This window comes from Euprymna scolopes, chromosome 40 (genome assembly GCF_053919585.1).
Source record: "Euprymna scolopes isolate OS-2025 chromosome 40, ASM5391958v1, whole genome shotgun sequence".
Lineage (NCBI taxonomy): Eukaryota > Metazoa > Mollusca > Cephalopoda > Sepiida > Sepiolidae > Euprymna > Euprymna scolopes.
In genome coordinates, this window is record NC_136521.1 from 18407796 (window position 1) to 18433975 (window position 26180).

Below are 26180 nucleotides of genomic sequence, written 5' to 3' on the forward strand. Positions count from 1 at the left end.
CTAAAAAACATATTCGAAGAACTGAAATCATTTTTATCTTTCTTTTTTTTTATTTATTACATTTTCACCCCAAACAAGGCACATTGCCACTTTAGTGTAGGGGGCTACTATCAGGGGCAGCAACTACTGGGGCATTATGTAGGGATTTGGGCAGCAAGATGTCGGTTCACATTACACTTGAACTTCTGCATGTCAATACAGTTGAGGAAGCAGGGACCTGGAATGGAATTCCAGAGTCTAGCGGTTCTGGGGAAGAAACTACTGGAGTAAAAGGTTCTCTTACATCTAGGGATCTCTACTGTGAAGGGATGGGATTTAGCTGTTTGTTGGGTTTGTCGAGGGTATTTACGTTGTGAGGGCACAAGTGTCTGCAGTTCGTCAGAGCATTCACCATTAAAATACTTGTAGAATGGGCAGAGGGATGCAACACTTCGTCGATGGGACAGAGACTGAAACTTAGATGCCAGTTCAGGGCCTATCAGATTGGCGACTCTCTTTTGAACCTTGTCTAGGAGCGAGAGACTAGCAGCAGATGCACCAGCCCAAATGTGACAGCAATACTCCATACATGGGTGAATGGTGGCCTTATAGAGGTACAGGATACTTTCAGGTGTCAGTAGTTCTCTAGCACGGTAGAGAGAACCTACCTTCTTTGCAGTGGCCCTGGCAATGTTTTCAATGTAATTGTTCCAACTCATGTTTCCTGTGAACGTTAGGCCAAGCAGTTTGAAAGGTGCTCTCAGATAGGGAGTCACTGGCCATTGCTATTGGTGGCAGAGAAGGTTTCTTGTAATTATTGAAGGAAACCAGTTTAGTCTTGGCAGCATTGGATGTGACCATCCATTTTTGTCCCCATTTTACTACAAATCGGAGGTCATCCTCTAGTGTTTTTGCCATTTTTTTAGTTATGTGTTCATTTGTTTTCCTGTCATAGAGTGTGGTGTCATCAGCATATATACCCATCTCAGAGGCAGTTTTGTCGGGGAAGTCATTAATAAATATTAGGAACAATAGAGGTCCAAGGATAGACCCCTGAGGCACTCCCGCATTTATATCATATTGTTTAGATGTACGACCGTCGAGGACAACCTGGATTTTTCTCTTATCTAAGAAGGATTTAATTATGTTAAGTATTCTACCAGTGATACCGTATGATCTAATCTTCCTGAGGAGACCCTCATACCATACCCTGTGAAAAGCCTTAGAGATATCTAGAGCTACCACTCTGCCCTCCCCCGCTTTGTCCAGTGCCTGGTATATACATTTAGAGATTACAGTGAGGATGTCTGCGGTGGAACAGGCTTGTCTAAATCCATATTGTTTGTCAGTCAGAAGTTTAGCATCTGTAAGGTGACAGACTAGAGCATGGTTAATTATGGTCTCAAATATTTTGGCGAAAAGTGGGAGGAGGCTAATGGGGCGATAAGTTGATGGATCAGTTCTTTCGCCAGAATTCTTGAATACTGGTACCACAGTTTTCCAACAGCCCGGAAAGCATGATTCATTAAGGCATTTGTTGTAGAGTTTGGAGAGAACTGGAGCTACTTCGGCTGAGCACTTTTTTAATAGCACAGCTGGGATGAGATCGGGTCCACATGCTTTTGAAGTGTCAAGGTTTTTTATGATAGCATGCACCTGAGCAAGGGTGATGTTTAGATTTAGATCGTCTAGCGTGGCGTCTGTCCACAAAGGAAAGTCGGGCAGGGGGTGGTTGGAAGGGTCCAGTGTGGAGTTAGAGGCAAACCAGCTGGCAAACATATTAGCCTTGTTGGTTGCTGAGCAAACAACCTTGTGATTGTTGGTTAGTGGGGAAATTGTTGATTGCCCGTTATTTACTACACTGTTGTAGATTTTCCAGAAGTCACGAGTTCCTAATTTTTGTGCTTCGATGCGTTTTTTAATGGTTTCAGTAAATTCTCTCTTAGCTGTTGCTATTTCCTTCTTAACATTACTTCTAGCTTCTATATACTTTAGTCTGTTTGAACTGGACTTATGTCAGTTAAATCTGCTGCCTTTGAGCAATGGCAGTTGCGCAAGTAGAAGTAAACCATTGGGGAGAGTGGAGCTTGCTATAAAATTTCCGCATGGGAACATGTGCTTCAATTGCTGTTTTTAACCATTCAGTGGTCTCATTTGCGCACTGTTCAGCAGGAAGAGAAAAAATATTTCCCCATGGGGCATCTCTGATAAGATCTCTGATGGCTTCCCAGTCAGCCTTTTTGTAATATCTCGTTGTTTTGAGCACTGGCTCTTCAGTTTTGGGTCTAGAGTTTAGGGCGATTTTGACAATTATCACTGCATGATCAGCATTCCCGAGTGGGCTGTCAGCATTTGTAATACAATCCTCGGGAACTGTGGTCAGAAACAGATCTAGAAGTGATGCGTGTTGTTCTTACTGGTCAGGGAAACAGGTTGGAAACGTAACCATTTGTGATAGGGAGTGAGATATAGCAAAGCTATGTGTTGTGCTGCCCGCTGCATCTGTGTAAGTAGAGAATCCAAGCCAGTTTTTGTGGTGAACATTAAAGTCACCAAATACATGTACTTGTGCGCTAGTGTCGTGGGAGAGTGCTGTGCCTATGCTGTCAGAGACTTTGTTTATTATGTTGCAGTCCTGGGTTGAGGGAGAGCGGTACAGAAAATAAAAGTAGCTAATGTTGTGTTGTATGTTTAGTCTAAAGCACATAAATGCTTGATCGTCCATTTCTAGGTTTGTTTCTCTAGTCAGGGGGAGGGTGTTACGAATGTAGACGCCAAGTCCGTGCATATGTTAGTCAGAGTCCTTACGGCAGAGTGGGAGATAGCCAGGCATGTTAAAGTAGTTAGAGGGGATGGAGGAGTGTAGGTTAGTCTCGCTTAGTGCTAAGATATCCGGGGTATTTGTTAGGAGAAATGCTTCAACATCAGCTAAATTAGTTCTAAGCTCACAGATGTTAGTGAATGCAAACCTCAAGGGAGGAGGCAAGTTGGATTTGTTTGTCCCTAGGCCTGGTTTAAGCTTATTTTTTTTTATTGTACTGTCATCATGTTTTTAAAGAGTTTCAGTTAGGTAAGGGGGAGCTGAACAAGAGGTTATGCGGGGTATAAGACATGCAACACAAATAGACCATTAGCTGACCTTTCTTCAACTAGGACTGTGGCCTCAGGAAAGCCCACCGAGGATGAGTGCAGGGTCCCTTTCCATGTGCAACATGGTGCTACAAACATCCCGATATTATACAACTATTGATGCAGCAGCCGCTCTAAGCACTACCAAAGAGTTAGGGCACCTGTACTACCAGTCAGAAACAGCAGCCAGGAACTGTCAATCCGGTACCCTCAACCCATCAGAAGAAGATCACCCTAATCTAATTGCACAGGCATGTGTAGTACTCAAGCACTCCCAAGTGCCCAGTTTTGAGGGGTGGGATGTGTCGGGAGTAGGGAAAACGGCATTCATTGCCCTAGACAAGAAACCAAAAAAGAAACCTGATAAAATTATATTTCCAAAAAAGAAACCTGATAAAATTACATTTCTAAACTAAACAACCAGACGCCACCAAAAAAAACATGGGAAATAAAAAGAAAAATAACTGTAAAAAAACTTGGAGCATCAATAAACCATATAAGTACACAAAATGAAAGAAACTATTGATAAGGGAAATGACAAATATAATCGCAACTGAATTCATTCAAAACTCTTCATCCGAACACTACTAACCCTAACTCCCAAAAATATAAAATAATGCAAAAAAGAAAAGACTCGATTTCACATCTAATAACAAGGAATACTATAATAATTCATTCACAATAATAGAATTAAAAACTCAGTATATAAAAGTAAAGATACAGCCACTGGATCAAACGACATCCACTATCAATTCTTAAGATACATACCAGACACCTCCCTCAACATTCTCCTACAGATAATTAATGATATATGGTGGTCTAACAATCTCCCGAAACACTGGCTCGAATCCAACATCATTCCAATTCCTAAGCCAGGAAAGGACCACTCCAACCCTACCAATTATCATCCCATTGCTCTAACAAGTTGTATCTGTAAAACAATGGAAAGGATGGTCAATACTGATGTGACATTTAGAAAAATATAACATCTCCAGACACCAAAGTTGCTTTAGACAAAACCAATGTACTAATAACCAACTTATTCAACTAGAAACATTCAGCCATAATGGTCTAATAAGAAACCATCATGTGGTCTCAATCTTTTTTGATCTTGAAAAAAAAAATGTATAATACCACTTGGAGATATGAGATTCTGAAAGATATTAATAATATGGGTGTAATGAAAACATTTCCGTTTATTATTCAGTTAAGAATTCGACTACTTGTTTACTCGACAAGCAGAAATACACAGTTTTTATAGTTTGGGATTATCAAGGGAGATAATCCATATTCACAACATTCTCCCCCGCCAAATTTCTCACTCATAGGGGAGAAAGTCTCTTAAATGCCAGGCTCCCAATGAGCTCGTAGTGACCGCCTCAGCAGACCATGATTCAGGGTCGGAGTACTCAAACAGTTAGACTCTTCAGTGTGAGCCTGTCTGTGGGCCCTAAAATACCTTGCTCCGAAATGTTTCCTTTTCAGAGGAGCAGACCGTTCCACAAATCAGAGTCAGAGTCCCTGGATAACATGTTTTTCTGGTGCTAGTCCTTCATCTGTCAGGGATCCAGATGTTGGGCCATCCAAAGTGTCTGATGGAGCCCCAACGGAGACAGCGCCATTAGACATCATGTCAGAAGCATTTGTGGCGGTACACGATAGGGATTGTATGGCATATAATTCAACAGGAAGGAGATTTTCCCAATTATCAATTGAACATCCGTTATTTGATGCAGTAAATTGAACTGTCTTCCAAATAATGCCATTATGTCTTTCACATTGGCCGTTACCCTTATGGTTGTAGGGAGTTCTCTGGCTTATGGCTACTTCTCGTTCCTGTAGAAATTGTCAAAGCTGCTTTGACATAAAAGAAGCCCTTGGTCTGAATGTATATAGGCAGGGACTCCAAAGACAGCGAATAATGAACAGAGGCATTGTATAATTGCAGTAGCCGATATGTCTGAACAAGGGAAGGGAAACTGTGAATATTCGTCGACAACAGTTAATATATATCGGTTCCTTGTTTTGCTTGGTAGTGGTCCTTTAAAATCAAGATTTAGTCTTTTGAACGATTGTGTTGCTTTTATTAAAATGCCAGTTCTAGGTTTATAAAATCGAGGCTTTATTTCAATATATGTTTGGCAGGAATTTGTAATTCTTTTTACCTTCTTCTCTAAGAAAAGCGAGTTTCTATGCCTCACAGCATGAATCATTCGTTTAATGCCTGGGTGACAGAGATTGTTATGTAGTAATCAGAGTTCATCCTCACTTGATGCCATACAACATACTCTTGAGAGTGTACCAGCTGTTAAGTTCTCTCTCCCGGGTCGGTAGCTGACGTTGAAAGAGAAACACGATAGTTCAATTCTCCACCTTGCTATTTTCTCATTTTTTATTTTGCTTGTATTCTTAGAGTTAAACATAAAAGTAACTGCTTTTTGGTCTGTAATAAGTTTAAGATGGCGTCCAATCAAGTAGTACCGCCATTTTCTTAATGCATCGACTATGGCGTAGGCTTCATTTTTAATTGCGGGGTATCGTCATTCAGCCCATGAGAGAGTCCTTGAAAAAAAAGCTGCAGGATGATTAGCTTGTTTCAAAGAAGCAGCAATATTACAGTCTGATGCATTCGTTTTTTTTTTTTTTTTTTTACATAGGCGTCACCACATTATCAAGGCCCAGAGGCCACTCAAGGATAAGGGTTAAAGAGTGTACAGTAGAAATTGGTCAATATAGTAATCATTAGTAATGAAAATTTGGTAAATTTGATAACTTATATGGAACGGCTCATCAAGAACTTATTTACTTTAGACTTGAACACAACCATATTGTAGTCAGCCGGAAAGCAGGAAAACGGAAGACAATTCCACAGGCGTGCAGTTCTAAGAAAGAAGCTTTGTTCATGGAATCTATGTTTAGGTTTAGGCACAGATAAAGAGTGGGGGAAATTATTGATAGTGTTTACAGCTAGACGAGTGTTTCTTGTGAAAGTTTGGCGAGGGGGGACCATAGATTGAAGCTCAATTGAACACTTTCCATGAAAATAACGATACATCAGAGACAAACTCGCAACATCTCTTCTGTGAGATAGAGGTTGCAAGGAGGAGAAAAGGACATCTCCTACGAGGCTACGAAGTCTATTTTGAACTCTATCAAGGCAGGACAAGTCCTTTCTAGCAGCTCCTGCCCAGATGTGGCAACAGTATTCCATCCTTGGACGTACCTGGCTCTTATATAGATAGAGAATAGCATCAGCAGTGAGATATCTACCGGATCGATAGAAAGATCCCACCATTTTTCCAGCGGCCTTGGCAACAGATTTGATATACATGTTCCATTTAAGATCAGGAGTAATGATCAAGCCCAGAAGCTTGTCAAAACTTGAGGCCTCCTGAAGACGAGAGCCATTCATTTCAATTGATGACAAATGTGGATTACAAATGTTGCAACAACCAGAGGAATATTCTGGTCTATTGTTGTAATTAATGACCATTTGAGAAACCAGATGCTGTATGTGCTCTCCGCTTATCTCAGCATTGTTTCCAGTCATCCAGGATTTCTCCTTGCCACTGGACTCAAGCAGTGCTGATTCAGGAGATGTGAGGTTTGAGATTGTACAACCCTTGCTTTACAATAACATGCACAGACACTCTTACAAGGGGTATCCATAGTCTCCTGAGACAGAACAGTGGCCTTAACCTCTGACTTTCAACAAACTCATAAATCTGTATAGAATTTCAAACAGAATCTTTTATTTAATATATGTAGGTAGATTGTTCTTATCCTTTCAACCTTGAATCGGTAAAAGTGATTCTTTATTATCACCTATATTGATGGTTGAACCTTCAGGAGACGATCATTTAGAACTGATTATTACTTAGCACGTGCACTAATTTCAAAAGACCATCTTAGAAACATTCTTGATCCCAGCTCTCATGCAAGTCTCCAGAAATTGACAATTGCCACTTTCTCAACCATATGTTTGATGTTATTTTCAACTTGCTTTCTGATAAATTCCTTATTATTTCTAGGCAGGGTCGATCCTATAACCTTTCCTTGGGCCTTATTTAAAACACACCCTGTTGACTATATTATGGCATATCCATCTTAGCTATCATATTTAAACTGATAATTATTAGTAGTAGACATCTGTCTTCAAGTTCTTTTCTTACTCATCTATTTCATGCCTTACTTTGATTTTGTACTTTCAGTATTGGGATGCCATCAAACTGATTGTCGACAAAAATATTACTGTGTCACCTGAACTTGTCAAGAAGCTCTCCCCTTCTAAAGGAGCCAATGAGGTTGAAAACAGGGATCGCATGAAGATTCTTGAAGCTATCGGCAATATCTGTATGCACCAGGGTGAATACCACTTAGCCACCAAAAAATTCACCCAATCAGGCAACAGAGTTAAGGTAAGCAAACTCTTGACACCCTCATTCCATCATATCCCTACGCTCATTTCATTTTATCCCTACTTTTGCCCAACACTTTTCCTCTCCCTAAAAAATCAAACAAACAAAAATCCAGCTCATTTTCTGAAGTCATTTCTGGATTTCTTTTTTTAACTATAAAAAAAAATATATAAAAAACATTTTTCATTTAAAAAGAAAATATTTTTTATTTACTAACTGGATTTGCTCAGGCTTTATGTACCGTTCGTAACTTTATGTGCCTATGTATGTATGTATGTATGTATGTATGTATATATATATATATATATATATATATATATATATATATATATATATATATATATATTAAAAAGTTGGACTCATGTCCAGGTAACCTACATCTAGAATTTCAAGTGTTTAGACCTAAAATTAGTGGAGGAGTTTTTGGTAGAGTCTGCAAAGGTCAACTCTTTCAACTTTAATCTCAGCCAAATTTTTACCCAAAAACTGATTAAAAAGCTTGCTGCATGTCTGAATACCCTTTATGTAAAATTTCAAATGTTTAGACCCAAAATTGGCTGCATATTTTGCTAGAGACCACAAAGGTCAAATCTTTTGAACTTTGACCCTCTTGGCAGCCAAATTTTCATCTAAAAACCAATTAAAAAACTTGCATATGTCTGATTATACTTTATGTAAAATTTCAAATGTTTAGACCAGAAATTGGCTGAGTAATTTAGTACAGACTGCAGAGGTCAAAGTTTTTAAAACTTTGACCTCAATTTTGACCCCTTAACATTTATTGTTTTGGGTTCAAATCAAATTAAAAAGTTTGATCCACGTCCAAGTAACCTACATCTAAAATTTCAAGTGTGTAGACCCAAAATTGGCGGAGGAGTTTGGTAGAGTTTTCAAAGGTCAAATCGTTGAACTTTGACCCCTTGACAGCCAAATTTCTTACCGAAAAAAAATTAAAAAGATTTTCTCAAATCTCAATACACCTTATGTCAAATCTCGAGTCTGTAGACTGAAAATTGTCAGAGTAGTTTGGTAGAGAAATGTACACACACACACAGACAATTTTACTTGTATAGATATAAAGATAGACTAGCAGAGCTACTTTACATCACTTTGGAGAGGTAGTAAATAATCTATTTTTATTAATATAACAAGTTATTTCCTACTGTTGTCAGAAGCAATGTAGTATTTTTGATGCAATGTTGCTTCTCACAATATTTCCACCGATGTCACCTGATTTCAAGTGCATCCTGTTGAACTTTGCAATTTTTATGAAATTTGAATGGAAATCTTTATTTAATCAAGTGGAGTACCTTGCTCTTGTTACATTAGGCATGACCAGGTAGAAATCTTAAGCAGGTACTTCTGCATTTACCGACCCACAGTTTCCATGAAGTTTTTCAGGTGTGCTAGGTCACTGGTGAGAATAACCAGAAGTGGTTGCTCGCGAAATGAGAAAATTATAATGATAAACAGAAAAAACATGGAAATACAATGAATAAAATTACAAGCGTATATCCTAATCCCTTACCTGTGCGATTAAAATTAATTTTTTATTTCTTTCAATTTAGGCTTTGTAGATTTGCATTCGTTAGAAATTGAGCGACACTCGACTGACCTTTTTCAATTATTTTTGTTAGCTGCCAAGTGAGCCCGAATCAACTTTGTGAAAGTCGTGAATTGGTAAATGCAGAAACAGCCTTAAGTAATTCACAGTTGTATTCTTAGTATCAAAACGAGATTATGCTAGTCCAATAAAAGGTTCTGTTCCATTTGAAATTCTGTACGGATTCGTAAATCTAACAAAATGATTCCAGAGTTTGATAAAAGGAAGAAAACACGAGGTTACATCAGCTGAAACGTTGAGAGAATAACAATCAAGATGAAAACAGTAGTCTGAAAAATCCAAATAATTTAAATGATCCATCCTTATCTTAAAAATTCTGAAACATTGTTTCAAAATAGTACATAAATGATTGGTGTTTTAAACTTCTTTAGTTGAAATGGACTTGACTTTTAAATCAGAATTAAAGGTGAATATCAAGATTTTAAATAATTTTTGGTGAGGGTCATGGACAAAAAAGGATTGGGAACCATTGGATTGAACCAAACCTTAAATACTCAGAAATAATTCAAAGGAAACAAAGTTATAATCCACAGATCCATGGCAAAGATTTTATGAGACAAGATAGCATCCATAACTGATTAATTGCAAGCATCCTAACTGATCAGTCACACTTGCCAACTAAATATTTTTCCCCAACTTTTTTAGCTGTAAAGGCGATACTAAGAACATAATAAGGAATTATTTAAAACTTCTACCCATTTATGGTTGAAGAAATGAGAACAATCAACCTATATATATTAAATAAAAGATTCTGCTTGAAATTCCTTACAAATTTATAAGTTTGTTAAAAGCCAGACGTTTTTAGATATACTTTGCATCTCAAGTAAAGATGGACCATATTATGGCAGAGATGAGGCCAGTCTGAGCTCCCTTCACTACTTGATTTGGTTCAGGATCATCATGTTCGCCACAAATTTTTATCATAAAAATTCATGTGAAAATCCATTATTTTTACAGGCGATGAAATGTTTATTGAAATCTGGCGATACGGAAAAGATCTCATTTTTTGCCACAGTTTCTCGTCAGAAGGAAATTTACATCATGGCTGCCAATTACTTGCAATCGTTGGATTGGATGAAGGATCTGGAAATCATAAAAAATATTGTCACGTTTTACACAAAAGCCAAAGCGATGGAATCATTGGCCGCTTTCTATGACATGTGTGCACAGGTGAGAAGATTGATTCACTTTTCGTTTTTTTATTTTCTTTTTTGGTATTTTAAAAAAATTTCTTTCTTGTTTTTTATACATTAATAGCAGGGCTACCCGTCATTGCCTAGGGTATAACATATTTCTATTAAAATTTCTATCTCTTCTCTACTGTTCTCCCCTCCCCACTCCGGTTTCCACCTCTCTCTCTCTCTCTCTCTCTCTCTCTCTCTCTCTCTCTCTCTTTCTCCCCCCCCCTTCTCCACTCAGCTTATTTCTCTCTCTGGATATACACACATACATACACAAAGACAATTCTCCTTTATATAGATTCCCCGAGGAATGAGTGGGCATAAGAGAATTAACTCCTTGATAAAAAATCAGAGTTACTTCTCTTTAGTTAGTACATGTAATGATTGGAAAATCGACCCCCGCGATGGAATCTATACTAGTTTAGAGTCAAAGAATGAATATTTTCTTCTAAATTTTAATCATTATTCATTCAGGGTGATGCTTATCAAAAAAAATACAAACTTTATGGATATTTGTTTTGACATTTTTTTTAGTTTTAGCTGGACAGACAACTGCTCTTTATGTTATAGATTACTAAAAAAAATAGCATAATGAGGATTATCTTCCTTTCTGCAAGATGGATTTAACCATTAGGCTTTTTTTAAAGAGTTTGAGATTTCTATTTGCATTTCATTTCTATGTGTGAAAACTACATGATTTTTTATCCAGATTTTTACGCTTTAATCAATGGTGCTACCAGATCAGACTGTCTGAAGATATCGACTGAAATGCACCATACATAAAAGCTTTTGTTTTTTAATTTTTTATTTCTTTGCAAACCTTAATAATGCACACCCCCCCGCAAAAAAAAACAACAATAATGCCCCCCTCCTATCCACCTCCAACTTCCCTGTATTTTTCTAACTTAAAATGCACCAAACATTAATGCTGTTGTTTTTCCCTTTGCAAAACTCAATCATGTTCTGCAAAGCCAAAAACAAAAACAACAAAATCCTCTACAAAACAACCAAGACAACTACTATGAATTAATTTTTAAAGATATGCTTGAAGCATAAAAACTTTATTCCAAAAGTCTGGATTTGGCATGAATAACCCGAAAAGGGTTGGTATGCTGTGATACTAAACAACCAAACCAAACACCGTGAATAAATATTTAAAAATATAAAGAAAAATTAAAACTTTTACCAAAATGGTATGCTATTAAATAAAACAAACCAATCAATCATACTTGAATCAAAGACAAACGTTTCAACAAGGAAATGTGGTGTTTCCTTAAAATCTGGACACATCAATAAAAAGGTATCTTTTAATATGACTTTTTTATTAAAAATAATTCCATTTTTTAATTCTTGAGTTTTATTTCAATATTTTCAAATAACATATTTGTTGTTTTACAACAAAATTAAAGATATAGAGTATTTGTTTTTTGAGGTATCGAACTTTAAACTGAGAACTCTAATTTGCAGATCGGGTATTTTGAGCTTAGCTTTGTTTGGCAATTCATCATATGGTTTCAGCAATGGAGCCACATGCCACACAGTATGCGATCCAATCAATTTATTGAGAGCAACATTTAATGAACGAATAATTTCACGAAATGGACCTGTCAACTGGTCACTTCATTCATATGATTAAACCCCATTAGATTATTTTCTTTGAGGATATGTAAAGTCCCATCTCTACACTGATAAACTAAACACAATAGACCACCTGGAAGACAATTTGATGTGTTATTGTCAAAATACAGCCTAATTTAATGTGTAGAGTTGTGAAAATTGGGCCTCTAGATCACGGCATATACGTGCAAACTGCAATAACCATTTGCCCAAAATTGTATTTAAATTATAAATGCCAAAAATGAATCTTTAGAATAAACCACATATTTGTATGATAAAAATATTTTTCTGTGATTTATTATAATTTAAAGTTTGCTATCTCTAAAAAGAAGCACCATATATGACCTTTAATTTGTTTTTAATCAGTAAGAGTACTTTCTTTATGGCGTTATTGAAGTGTCCATTTGATGGTATATTTGAATGATCTAGAAACATCTTATGTATGAACCTTTAATAACGTGTGGCCACTATAGGGTATAAAAATTTGAAAAAATTTGGAATAACATGACAAAAAATGTTATTCTTGCCAAATAACATTTCTAGTAAACCCAGTTCTGATATTTAACATTCGGAGAATTTAAGTCCCTTTCTTGAAATAAATTGCAAAGAAACTTTTCATGGTTCGAGATGGTGTGCATGCTAACAAGAAAGCAGATTTAACAAAGTGGATCTATTGCTGCAAATAAATACCAATGCTCGACTCCTCCTTCATTTTTCCAAATATTATTGCCTAATTAATTGCGATGTTGTTTAGAAACCCTCCAAAAATTGTTTTGTGAATTTCAGGCGGAAATAGATGAATACCAGAACTACGAAAAAGCACTTGGTGCCCTCGGGGAAGCGTATAAATGTTTACAGAAAGCAATGGAAGGCGACAGCGATTGTTCTCCAATGCAGAAAAGAATGGATGAGTTCAAGCAGAAAATTGTTTTGATCAGAAAGTTTGTTAACGCACGAAAGTAAGTCATTTTCCATAATTTTTTCTTTTGCTTTCTCAAAAAAAAATTATTATTCTCTGTATAATTTGCAATTTTCATTGTGCAACAGAGTATCCCCCCCTCTCTGACAACCCACATTCCCAATTGATTTTTATCAGTAAGTTTTATGATTTTCTGATCTTCGATTGGTTTATGAGCATTTGTTATTGTATCTATAACAAAATAAAGAAAACATCTTTAGTTCTTGTTGAGCCATCCCTATAAATAATTATGGAATAAAGGACGAAGCAATGGAGTTTCATTCTATATCAATAACAACTTTATTTGTCATTTTCGTTAGTGGCGTTAGTAGATAAGTGTACGAGAGAGAATTAGAGAAAAACGGGTTAGTAAGTTGAAGTGTTCTTGTGTAAAGATAGAATTAATATATTGCCCACTTGTTGAGGAGAGAACAGCTCAGTCCACATGTGTTTATAGCTAGTAGTCGCCATGGCAAAGGAAGCCAATTACAGGAGAAAGAAAGGGCAAAGTCTTCAGAGTGTTTCCGTGTGGTCGTGGGTGTGTCGGTGTATGTTCTTTAGCCTGACAATGAATGTTCGTTTGGACACTGCACATGGGAATAAATGGTAGTTAGAAGAGAGCCATTGTTAGCCTGTAGTACTCGCATTCCGCCCCCCCCCCCAGCGATGTATACTGCTGGGAAAGCTGCAAGAAAAAGAGGAAGAGGGTTTCAGATTTCACCTTTTATGTACTCGGCCATGTGATAGAGAGCTGGCTTGTGATTGGACAAGCCAAGGAGAAAATAGATTTCAAATCTCGAATCGTGAGAATTAGCTCCTGTCTGGGATTGTAGCAAGTGCTGGCTGCTACATAATCAAATTCTATTCAATTTACACCATTAGCGGTTACTACACTACCATTTTACATTAGGTTACCCTTATCCTCGAGTGGCCTTTGGGTCCTGATAAGTAGTAAAAAAAGACACACAATGGAAAAGAATTTACCAGGCTGTTCACTTGACCGAGTTAGCAGTTGCCAATTTGCATTGACTGACAAGGAATTTTTAGGGTCATCAGTTCATCAAAGTCTAGGCCTTTATTGAAATGGCTTTTTTCATGTTGACTGGTCATGGTTGGCTTTAGTCCTGTGCAGTTGTAGGGGGTCCATATTCCAAAGACTTGTCTCTGGTCTTGTGGATGGAATAAGGTTACTAACTGAAACGCCCCTACTGAGTAATGTTGACAGGACTACCCAGGCAATTTTTAATGAGACAATGTGCTTCTTCTTTAGGCGCACTGGTTTGACTTTCCCCCCACCTTTTGACCTTGTGTAACATCATATTGCAGTGGAAAGGAAGTAAATAACAGTTCTATAATTTTCAAAATTCTTTGAATTTGATGGCTGGGATAATACCTTCTTCAACGAAGGTGGTATGGTTGGTTTCTTTCTTAACTGCATCCCACACATAAGAATTGCAATTATACTAAACAAGGGCCAAATATTGAAATTGGACTAGATAAGGGCCAAATATTGTAATTGGACTAGATAAGGGCCAAATATTGAAATTGGACTAGATAAGGGCCAAATATTGAAACTCAGACAGGCATTTCTGGGTTTTCCTGGAAATGTGACACGGAGATCAGTCCTGCTGCCACACATATGGCCTTCTCACTGCTACCCTCTCCAGCCAGCGCTTAATAACAATGGATAGTAACTCAATGTAAATATCTGATTAGAGCCTGAAATGTGTGAGGGCATGATGTGGACCTTCTTTGGAAACACACCCAGAGACCAGTTTGAAGGAATTTTGTCTTCATGACAGTTATTCTGTGTTTTGCGCGAATGGTGAAGAGAAGAACCAGAGCATCCTCAACTTGATTGGGTGTTTGCCCTTGTTTCTTGGCTTGTAAGGTACTTCTCTTGGGTCTTAGAAATGATTAGTTGGTTTTTGTGACTCTTGTTATTTATAGTTCCTATTTACATTACCTCTCCATGAGGGCAGAGTTAGACACCAGGGTCAGTTTTTAATGTGGAGAAAAGGAACAAAAATTAAAAATTGTCTCGGTCATGAAGGATTTCTCCTCCACTAACTGAGAACAAAATATTGAAGCGTAGCATCAGAACAAATACTGCACTTTGATCTTGGCCCGAAGGCCAAGAGTTGCCACTCTGACAACCATCTCTCTAACCAAGGTCTTCATTTCACTGCCCACTGGATCTTGCCACATCTTATTTTGGATTTTATGGACAAATTTTTTGGAGCAGACACAGTCACAACACCTGCTGTCATCCTTTTCCTGCTAGCCACTGATTTCACATCTCCATCACAATTCTCCAGTTCACATTTCATAGCTTTCAATGTATTTAAAGAGCACAAAGTTTTTTGTATTGAGTGCAAATGATTATAATGCAGGTCATTCTCTTCAATTTTTTCAATCCTTTCCAGATATCCATTGTCTGCAGGTTTCAAACCCAACCCCCACTCCAACAGTACACAGAAACAGTTATTCATTGTACTTTACGACTATTAAATACTTTGAATCAAATGCATATAAGGCACATTAGGATGTGAAATTAACAAAATGACACTGATTAAAAAAAATATCTGAAAATGTTTCTGAATTTTTTAAATGAAGATTGATAATTTAGATTATTAGACTTCTTATGTTCTCATCTTGAGTTTTATTCTCAGAACGTTTCGACCGATGTAACCTCTGACCCTCTTCAGGTGTATCTTGCCAAACTCAAAAATTTTTCTGTACATGATTTTGAACTGAACTCTTTATTCAATCCACAGGTTTAGCATGATCTCATTCTGTTACATGAAAGGGCTGTCCCTTCTCATGTAAGTAAGAAGACATACTAGATAAGTGAAAATGATATTAGGAAAAGGTTAGAATCGAACCCTGTCGGCAAGTGTTAAAGATAATGGAAAATGGAATGTTATAAATTCAGTCTATTGTTAATTCTATTAGAAATAGTTAAATATTTTTTATGTCGGAAAAACAGTCGATTGTCCATTCTTTTAGAAATCTGGATATTAAATATGTCAGTTAAAAGAATGGACAATGCAAATTAAAAATATATTGTTTAAAAATGTTAGATATTAAACAATTAAAGTTGAGTAGTCTTTGTTTGCCAAAAGTGTGTTTGGAAAAACATTTGTAAATTCACATGATATAGTCACATTGGAAAACACACTTCTGACGTCATAAATAAAGGAGATTTCTTAATATAGGAATCTGAGGGTTCGAAGAGGGGGAGTCAAGAGTTGATAAGAGAGATTCAGTTGGAGAGGAGAGGCCCTTAAAGCGAAGGAAGGAAAATAGACCATGTAGATCCAAATTTGAATTCCTGACATCATCGATCGGTCGATTGAAGAATAAAGAAACCAACTATGTTTGTAACTGTTTTTCTCATGTCATCATTCCTTCCAACGAAAAGGTAAATGTGTTTTTAACATCATCTTGTAACAAACTTTGTAACCCCTTCCAAGATTGTATTGTATCCTCCCCTCCTCTGTGTTAAGAACTTGCATCATATCTCCAAGTCCATATTAAGTTACCAAGAATCATCCTAGTCTGATATAAATGTCTCCCTCATTATCATCGTCATCTGTTCTGAGTCCCCGTTATATGAGTCCTTGTTAATGTGTCTCCAATATGTACCCCTATGCAACAATTCTATCAGTTATGACAGAGTAGAAACTTTAAGTAATTTGCAATTATATTCTTAGTATAATTCGCACTGAAAATAAGGGACTCGAGGTATAACACATATAGTACTAAGTGAAATTCAGTTCTAAGCAACATTCTTTTGGAGGTTGAAGGTTCAATCTTCAATGCAAGCAGTACTAAGAAGACAGTGTGAATTAAGACTTCTACCCGATCATAGCTGATGAAATGGACTAAATAAAAGGTTCCATTCAAAATTCGGTACAGGTTCCCAAGTTCGACAGAAAAGTCCACAAATTAGACAAGATACACCAGAGGTTAAATTAGTCAAAACTTTGTAAGAATATAATAATGATGTATAATGCCTCCATTCAGTCTCGAAAGACAAAGGATACCCCCCAGTAGGGGTAGTTGCACATGTAATTGTGAGGCAAGGGTTGTGAAATACCCAATCACACCTCTCCTGAATCAGCACTGCTTGAGTTCAGTGGCAAGGAGAAGTCCAGAACGACTGGAAACAATGCTGAGATAAACGGAGAGCACATACAACACCTGGAAGTCCCAAATGGTCACCCATTTAGTACTAACCAACCAGGTTCAACATTGCTTAACTTTGGTGATCCAGCGGGAACCTATGTATCAACATGATTATGCCGTACAAAAATAACACCTAAGATAAAACAATATTCCTAATAATTCAAATAATCCAAAATTATTTCTTTTTTTCTTTTCTTTTTTTTTTTTTTTTTTACATCTGGTTGAATTATGAACAAAAACGCCATATTTGTACATTTTTAATTTGCTTTCATTGCAAAAAAAAAATGCATCTTATTTCCAGTTTTATGAATAGCCTAAAAAATCCATGGTTTTATTTGCAAGTAAAATTTGTTATATGAACATTTAACTTAAAACAAAAAATAAAAAACAAGACTATGCAATATTTTATTTGTATATTAATAAAGGGCGTCCGTCCTTGCCCAATCATAAAATATGTTTAAATATATTTTAATTCATGCAGATTTCGTATTTATTATTACAGAGCCAATTCTCTATTGAAATAATATTGAAAGAATATTGTTTCTAATATATAGGACTAATTTCAAAAGATTAAAAAAAAAAAATGACTTTGCGCATCAGCTGCATTCTTTACCATTTGAGCTATCAACAGATAGATAAGAAAGATTAAAAATTAAATCACTTTAAGCTAAGAATGAATTTGCGCAAAACTAATAGAAATATGTCAGCAAGTTAAACATTTTGCCTTTCAACTTGCCAACATATTTCTGTACACGTTATTCATCCAAACAAAGATTTTACTCATTATAAACCGTCCTTGGTGTAGGATTACTATTTTCTGTTAATTTCAGTTTTATTATACCAGTAGTTTAAGATTATAGTGGTTAAACACACAACACCTACATACATCTATTGTTTTATTTATAGAGATAAGTAGTTTATTGGTTAAATATTTTCATATGCACACACATACATATATACATTTACTGTTTTATTTATATATAAGAATAAAATCTGCTATGAACAAGTATTTGGTAGTGGGGTACTTAAAAATGAAAAAATGTTTTACAAAAATATTTTTTTATATATTACAAAATATGTTGGATTGTATTAAAGAATTTTTTTTTAAATATTGGATTTTTCACCATAAACACATATGAAGTTGAGTTTTTGCCGCATTGACATTGAGATATTAAATTTTTTATTCACTATAAAAAGAAATACAAAAAGGAAAATGAACAAAAAATTTAGGCACAAGGCCAACTCAAAAAGAATGGGTGGAAAATGAGGTTGGTTGGTCCATCTCGTCTCTGTTGGAAACTTTAAAGGATTTCTCTCTCAGCCAGCATCTTTTATCATAATTACCCTTTTAAATTTGTATTTATGTGTATGTGGGGGGGGGCGGTGTTCCTATTTAAACCCAATTTTAAAATATTTTTTATTCATACAAAAAATACAAAAAAGATAACAATATTAATAAAATTTCATTTGTGTCGAGGGTGTGGGGTGACATTGATATTATTTAAAAGCCTAATTTTTCTATTTAAGCATTATTAAAATAAGTATCTTAATATACTTAGTCATGGATATGTAAGTAACTTCATAAAGGTTAAATTTGCATATTCCTTTGAAAAACGAACTTTCATTAATTAATTATTCAGTTTTTATGGTTTCTTATTGGATGATTGGTTTCATTTAACTCTGTTCTATTTATGCATATTTTTTACATTGTGCGTGATTTTGTATCATTTAGATTAAAAACGTTCTAGCACATACACACATGTATATCTGTATCTATATCTAAAAGTGGCCTTGCCTGTGTGTGTGCGAAATGATCTGTATGAAACTCCTCTGTCAATTTTTCGTCTACAGACTTGAAACTTGGTATATAGGGGATTTGGACTTGTAGAGCAAATTCAATTTTGTTTTTAGCAGGTAAAAATGTCTTCTAAAAGGTTAAAATGAAAAAAAAAACAAAATTGAACTTGGCAGAAGTCGACTAAACCTGTTACTTCTTGTGCAAATATACATATATATGTTAAAGTTGCTTAATTTTTACTGTTTACTTATCCATCTGTCGATAGCTCAAATAGTAACGACTAAGGCTGGAGTGCTAAATGTTTTGGTTTCAATTCTAGTTAATAGCAATTTTTAAAAACTTTTGAAATAACTACTATATTTTACATTGCTGTTGTTGACCTCCTTCCATCTCGATAGACGATGAAGAATTGCACCTGAAGGTTGTCATGTTGAGTGGTGACAGCTGCTGCTGTGACTAAGCAGACCAATGTGGGAGCGGCAGATTCTGTTGCCTTTTCCACAGGGGTACCCTCAGTCAGGCTCTGCCGATGTCGCAGTTGATTCTGCCTTCTTGTGCTTTTCCTCTGCTTCCACTATTCATTTCTTCTCCCCTCTCTCAGCCAGACACAATTCTTGACTTTGACCCTCCAGGTGTCACGGTCTGCAACTGAGGATTTGAGGTCAACAGGGTTGATGTTGTCGGATTTTAAGTCCCTTAAATCTGATTGGTCTACTGCCAGCTGAGACCTTGCCATATAGGATGTCTTTGGGGAGTCAGCCATCCTACATGCAAACAATGTGCCCCAGCCAGCGCAGACATCTCTGGGAGAGAAGAAGAAACATGCTTGGGAGATTTGCTTTGGTGAGAATATCTTTGTTCGGAATGCGGTCCTGCTATGTAATTCCTAAGATCTTTCTTAGATTGCGCAGGTAGAAGGTGTTTAGTCTGCGTCCTTGATATGCGTAGAGGATCCATGTCTCACTGCAGTAAGATGTTATACTCACAACATTTCATCTTGTTGAACATGGCAATCTTTCTGTTGAACTCATATCTCTGTACAGAATTTCAAACTTTTTATTCAACCCATAGCATTAGCTTGCTCTTATTCTGTGAGACATGAAAAAGGTCAGGGGTTACATCAACTGTGAGAATGTGAGAATAAAAGATGAGAACAATAGTCCGAAAAATACAAATTATTAATCCTCATCTCCAAATTTTCTAAACAGGATCCAATTTTTCTCAAACACATATCTCTATCTCTACTTTTATATAAATAAAATAAAATATATATATATATATATATATATATATATATATATATGAGAGATTGCTTCCTATAGACTTTAAAACACTGGGTTGACTTTTATGAAATTTCACATGAAGTAATGCTATGTACCTGGCAGTGTTCTTAGATAGGTCTTGTATCAGAATGTCTTTGATAAGTATCAATAATTGATAATCGAAAAAATCTGATGAAATAGGGAACAGGCGATTTTAACCAAAGTTAACACCTTATACAGCCTAACATCAAAAGTGAATTTGAGAAGTTTTATTACCACACAAGCCAAAAGGCCCAACATATAAAATCAACAGTAGGTTTTATGATATGACAGGGGTTTGTTCTAAATGAAGGTTTCTGTTTAAAGCGCAGTTGAAGCATGATACTTGACTTTAATTTTAAACATTAATTCAAGTCATTATATATAAAAAATAAGTTTATAAAATCAACTGTTTTTTAAAGTGCAATGTAGACTACAATGCAGGGAGGCATATGAAGCTTCCTCCTGATGCACCAGGATGAGTCCCAACTGGAACAGACAATCAATTGATTTGATTGAAAAATTGGTGATTTCATCGATTTCGATGACAATAAAAATATGGGAGAGTGAAACATTTGTTGATCATCATTCAGTCCCGGGTAACGTTGGTCTCTTTGCTAGTTTATATATCTATAAAAATGAGAATGTATGTGTGTGTGAGAGAACACTTCTCAACCTATATACTCAATGAATTTTTTATCTACTGACTTGAAATTTGCTATATAGGGTATTCAAACACGTGGAAAACTTTTTAATTGGTTTTCATCCAGAAAAAAGGGTTAAAGGATCCAAATTGAAAAATTGGTACTTGGGAGGAGTCATCGGCTTTTTATGTTTGTCAACTGTTTCATTTGTGAAACACTTTTGCAAACACTTTTTAAAGATCAGGGCAAACTAATCTAATGATTATTGTACTCGACTTAGTGTCTTTAGGTTTTGGTTTCAATCTCAGCTCTAGTATTAATTTTTTTACTTACAAGAAATGAGTTGTTTAGAAAAAATGTAATACTCATGTAATATTATAAAGTGGCCCTGAGGTGGATTTGAGTCACTAAGTGGGGGTAGACAAAGAAATCGGAAATATCCTACAATAGACAAAGGAAGAGGAAATGGCTTAGAAAAACAAAGAAAGAGGAAATATCCTACAATCAACCATAACAATAGACAACTATTGATAAAACAGGGAAGGGCAGCTTCCGGTAGGCAGGATGGGGTGGGCGACCAGTGATACCAACATAGAGGGGACAGTCAGTTTAGATCTAGATGCCCGTCGCAGCGGATGGAAGTTGGACAGTGACAGTTGAGATCTAGATTTGCTAGACAGTGGTTGCAAGTTGGACAGTGATAGTTGAACACTTATAGAGTTCACTGTGCCAATTTCGGAAATAGAGATAGACAAATGGAACATCAATAGAACGGGGGGGAGACACACACACTCACACACACACACTCACAAGTCCAGCAGTCAATTTAGATGTGAACATTGGTATTGTTTTCCTTTCTTTGTTCATATTTCTATTTTGTGAACCGCGTGTGTTCTCATCGACAGTCGCCAACGGGAAAAGGACGATCCAGCCATAAGAAGAACAGTCGAATGAAAAATCCACGGTACACGATGTTGGGAGTCAGCGATTGTCGAGGGAGACATGCGTGGGGTTACACTCACATGCATGTCTCAGTTTCTTTCCGTTTTTTTTTAAAATCATTTTTTTCAAAGGAATTTAATATTACAATTAATACCAGGCAACGCCAGGTTTCCCTGCTAGTATTGTATATTTGAGAAATAAATATCATCTGTTTCATTGATTTGTCAGAATGTATGCTGAAAATCCTGATGATGCTGCCAAACAATGCCTGAGTCTCTTGGAAGAACCTGAACTTGACAGTTCCGTCCGTGTTGGAGATGTCTATGCATTTCTGATCGAACATTATGCCTGCCAAGAAAAATGGAATGCTGTGAGTAACAAAAACAAAAAATAAACAAAAAAATAAAAACTTTTTACACTTTTTTTTATAAAATTAGGTGATGGACTTTTTTTTTCTTGTTATGAAGAATAACCTGATTCTTATAAATCTTAAATGTTTTGACAAAGCTCGTTTTGTTAAGGGACCTGATCACACAAACCACACACAGAACTTCTGGTTTTGAATGTTTTTTTTAATGTTTTTTCAAACTTTACTCATAAAGGTTTCTTTGTTTTATGAATCTTCCATATTTCAATGGAGTTGATCTGGGCATTTATGAACGTTTTTCCAAATATTTTTTATTTTTATTTTTTATTATGTTTTTCCTCATATATTTTTTATTTATTTCTTTTTTTTTTTTTTTACATAGGAGTCACCACTTATCAAGGCCCAGAGGCCACTCAAGGATAAGGGTTAAAGAGTACAGTATCAGAATCATAGTGATCGTTAGTAGTGGAGATTCGTTAAATTTGTTAACTTAAGTGGAACGGCTCAAGAACTTGTTTGCATTGGATTTGAAGATGGCCATATTGTAGTCAGCTGGAAAGCAGGAAAATGGAAGACAGTTCCACAGGCATGCCAATCTAAAAAAGAAACTTTGTTCATGGAATCTACGTTTAGATTTAGGCACAGATAAAGAGTAGGGGAAATTATTGATAGTGTTTCGACTAGCCTCCTACTTTTTAATAAAAAAAGTTAAAGAGCTATGAAGACGGAAGTGGTACAATTAAAACGAGCAACCTTTTGTGCTTCAGAACATTTGTCAGGAATTTAATGACATCTATCTGTTTCTGATACACATCCATGACGGGTTGCTTTCTTAAAGCCTCACACTGTCAATATCTGCAACAGAGAGATGAAACTTTCTAATCATGAATGCATAAGTTCAGTCATCATAACAATACAGTTTGGAATCCCCTCTGATCCATTTAGGCGGAATAAAAAATAGGAGGCATTAGTTTTGGAATCCCCTTCATATATAAATAATTTGATCGATTTATATAATTTAATCTATATTAATAGTTTGATATATTTTCATCAGCTTATCCGTAACATATGCCTCATATATATGGCATAATCACATTGACACACCGGTTCTCACCAGATTACTGAAATTAAGCAATGATAAGCCTGGTTAGTACCACATGGGTGACCATTTGGGGATGCTACGGTCTGTATGAACTGCGCTGGGACATAGAAATTTCCAGGTTCGTTGGAGGCGTGTTTAATCCACTGGGAGAGATGCTCCCCACAAAAAAATAAGATTCTACCTGAAAAACTTATTGTGAAGAAAAAACAATTAAAAAAATGCACAATTATTTTAGAGTTTACAGTGGGTGATCTGTTTCATATATAAATTTCGCATAAATAATCCTCTATTTTCAGGACACTCTAGCCTTTTGGGTTAGTTAACCAATTTTTTGGCGGGTGGTATGGGAAATAAATTCTTTCTATTAAAAAAACTTTTTTGGAAGAGTATTCTACATTTTTTAGATGTTTATATGTGGTTTTACAGCCTTGCTTGTCTGACTTAGGGTTGGTGGTAAAAATAATTTGATTAACTGCATTAAAAATCTAGAATGGCAAGGAAGTTAGGGATCATTGTACCTTAATTTTATATACAAAACTGATTCTAAAAATAGTGTTTTTGGTTCTCCGACAAAGGAGGGATTGGAACTAGTAATTCACTCCCATTTGTTTGTTCATTTGTTCACACATTTCTCAATAACCACGCCTTGGATTTTTTAAAAATTTAGCACAAACATTAGTCATGATGAAAGTAAATTTTTGCCAGAATAAATTTTCCAGGATAATTTTGGTTGCTACTCCTAGGTGGCATTATAGAAGTAAAATTGCCCCAAAATTCTTCACTCGTGGAGGAGGACCCCGCATGCTCAACTTGTTTCTCTTCTTTCAGCCAACTTTTCAAGGTGTTTACACATAATCGCTTTAAGAAAAAAGTAAAATCTCATTTTTGAGGTGTGCGTGTGCGGGATTCAGCATAGGGTGTTAATCTACAAATTTACTGATTTTTTTCATTAAAACATTTTTTTACACTGCAAAAAATGTTTGTATCTTTTCACCTGCTTATATTTTCATTTATTGTTTTTATATTCTTTTTGACATGTGCAGGCGTACAACCATATCGAAGAATTGAAGAACAATGTGCCGAATGCCAACATTACATACTATGTCAGCCCGAAGACGGTTGAACTGACCTACCAACAACTGGGCATTGCTTTGCCAAAAGGGCTTTCATCGAAAAGCAAAAACGGTCTGACATTTTCATCACAGCAGCCGAGTGAGGAGGACGAAGAATCAGAATTTGTTGAGGAAGAAATCTTTGAAAATTAAGAGAGAGAAATAGAGAGAAGAAGAAAGAGACTGAAAGAATATGAAAAATTTGAGAGAGAAGAATAGAGATGCAAGGAGTGAAAAAGAAAGAAAACTGAGATGAAAAGCAAGAGAAAAAAAGAACACAATTAGAGAGGTAGAAAGAGATAGAAAAAAAGAGATTGTTGGAGAGAAAAATGTTTGTTAAAAGGTGAAAAATCATTGACTAAATTGATTCCAATTTCATTTCAGTAAATTTAAACAGTGTACAAAAACTTTGTGTGTTTTTCATTATTTAGACAAACATTTTTGATTACATATCTGCATACATGTTTCAGCTACAACCTTATTCGAAGTCTAACATCATGAGATTTCTGATTCTGAAATCTTTGTCAATGGCATGATGATACATTGAATAACATGTATGCACATTTGTAGCCAAAATATTTGTATGAAAAAAAATATATATACTATATATATTGCTCTACACGATATTGAGTACTATTTTATAAACACTTTGCTCCATGGTATTTACACCTATGACCTAACAATCCTACAAGCATTATATATATATGTGTGTGTGTGTGTGTATAAAATATGTTTATAAGCCAATTTCAATGCAATATTATCCTCAGAATTTATACATTTTTTTCTCACCATGATAGTAACTTGAAGAAAATTACTAAAAAGTCCATGTGTTGTTTGTCTGTGGTGTTACATTTAAATGCTGGAAAAATACACTTGGCACACATAAAAGTTAAAGTTGTGTTTACCAGGATATAAGCCTTATTTAAATTTTTTTTAAAAATATGTATAAAATTTTGAGGATGGAGCCTGTTTCCGAAATATTAATTTTAAACAAATAAATGTTTATTTTTATGTTTCATAATATTACATAGAAATTTGGCTTTCAAACTTATTTCATAGATATTTTATTTTAAAATTTAAACAATATTTATATCACGGAAAACAGAACTCTGACTTATTATTATATATATATATATATATATTATTTGGTAGTTTCCTTCAGTCTTGACAAACCATGAATACCCACTGTAAGAGTGCCTTCGCGTGGAATTTTTGTGGTAAGAGATGCAAAATCCCCAACCACACCTCTCCTGAATCAGCGTTGTTATATACCAGTGGCAAGTAGAGGTTCAGGATGACTGGAAACAATGCCGAGATAAGTGGAGAGCATATACAGCACCTAGAATTCCCAAATAGTTACTCATCTGGTACTAGCCAGGCTCAGCTTAACTTCGGTGATTTGATGAGAACTAGTGTGTCAACTTGATTATACTGTATATATTATTTATATGCATACACACACACACACATATATATATATTTAAAATATTACATGTATATACATGAAATAATAAACGAATATTTCACAAATTTATTAATTTATTATCATATACACACAATAAATATATATATATATATTTATTGTGTGTATTTAAACAGCATTCTCTTATTTATGCAAACATTAAATACCACAGAAATATTTGTAAATACTTGACGAAGATACAATTCATTCTGAAGTGCTAATTCTCTTGTTTTATTCGAATGCGAATTGAAAAGCTTTTATCTGGAACTAGCATCGATTTGTTGTTGACCTTAAAGATCTGACATACAGCATTCTTTGCATTTGTTTTGAAATTTATTTTCTTCAGTTTTTTATT

The 26180-nt window shown here is 35.5% G+C and overlaps 1 protein-coding gene across 4 annotated transcripts in view; it reads left to right on the forward strand.

Moving 5' to 3' along the window:
• Nucleotides 1–24770, forward strand: part of LOC145265396 (intraflagellar transport protein 140 homolog) — a 159238-nt gene extending 134468 nt beyond the window's left edge. For 3 of the 4 annotated variants that reach the window (XM_080121214.1, XM_080121215.1, XM_080121216.1), the window contains exons 28-32: nucleotides 7320–7526; nucleotides 10108–10320; nucleotides 12735–12907; nucleotides 22011–22152; nucleotides 24295–24770. In XM_080121214.1, the coding sequence (XP_079977340.1) occupies nucleotides 7320–7526; nucleotides 10108–10320; nucleotides 12735–12907; nucleotides 22011–22152; nucleotides 24295–24516 (957 nt within the window). In that variant the 3' untranslated portion in view covers nucleotides 24517–24770. Of the gene's footprint in view, nucleotides 1–7317; nucleotides 7527–10107; nucleotides 10321–12734; nucleotides 12908–22010; nucleotides 22153–24294 lie in introns of those variants that run through there. The other variant, XM_080121217.1, reaches the window with a different exon arrangement.
• The last annotated feature ends 1410 nt before the right edge of the window (nucleotides 24771–26180 follow it).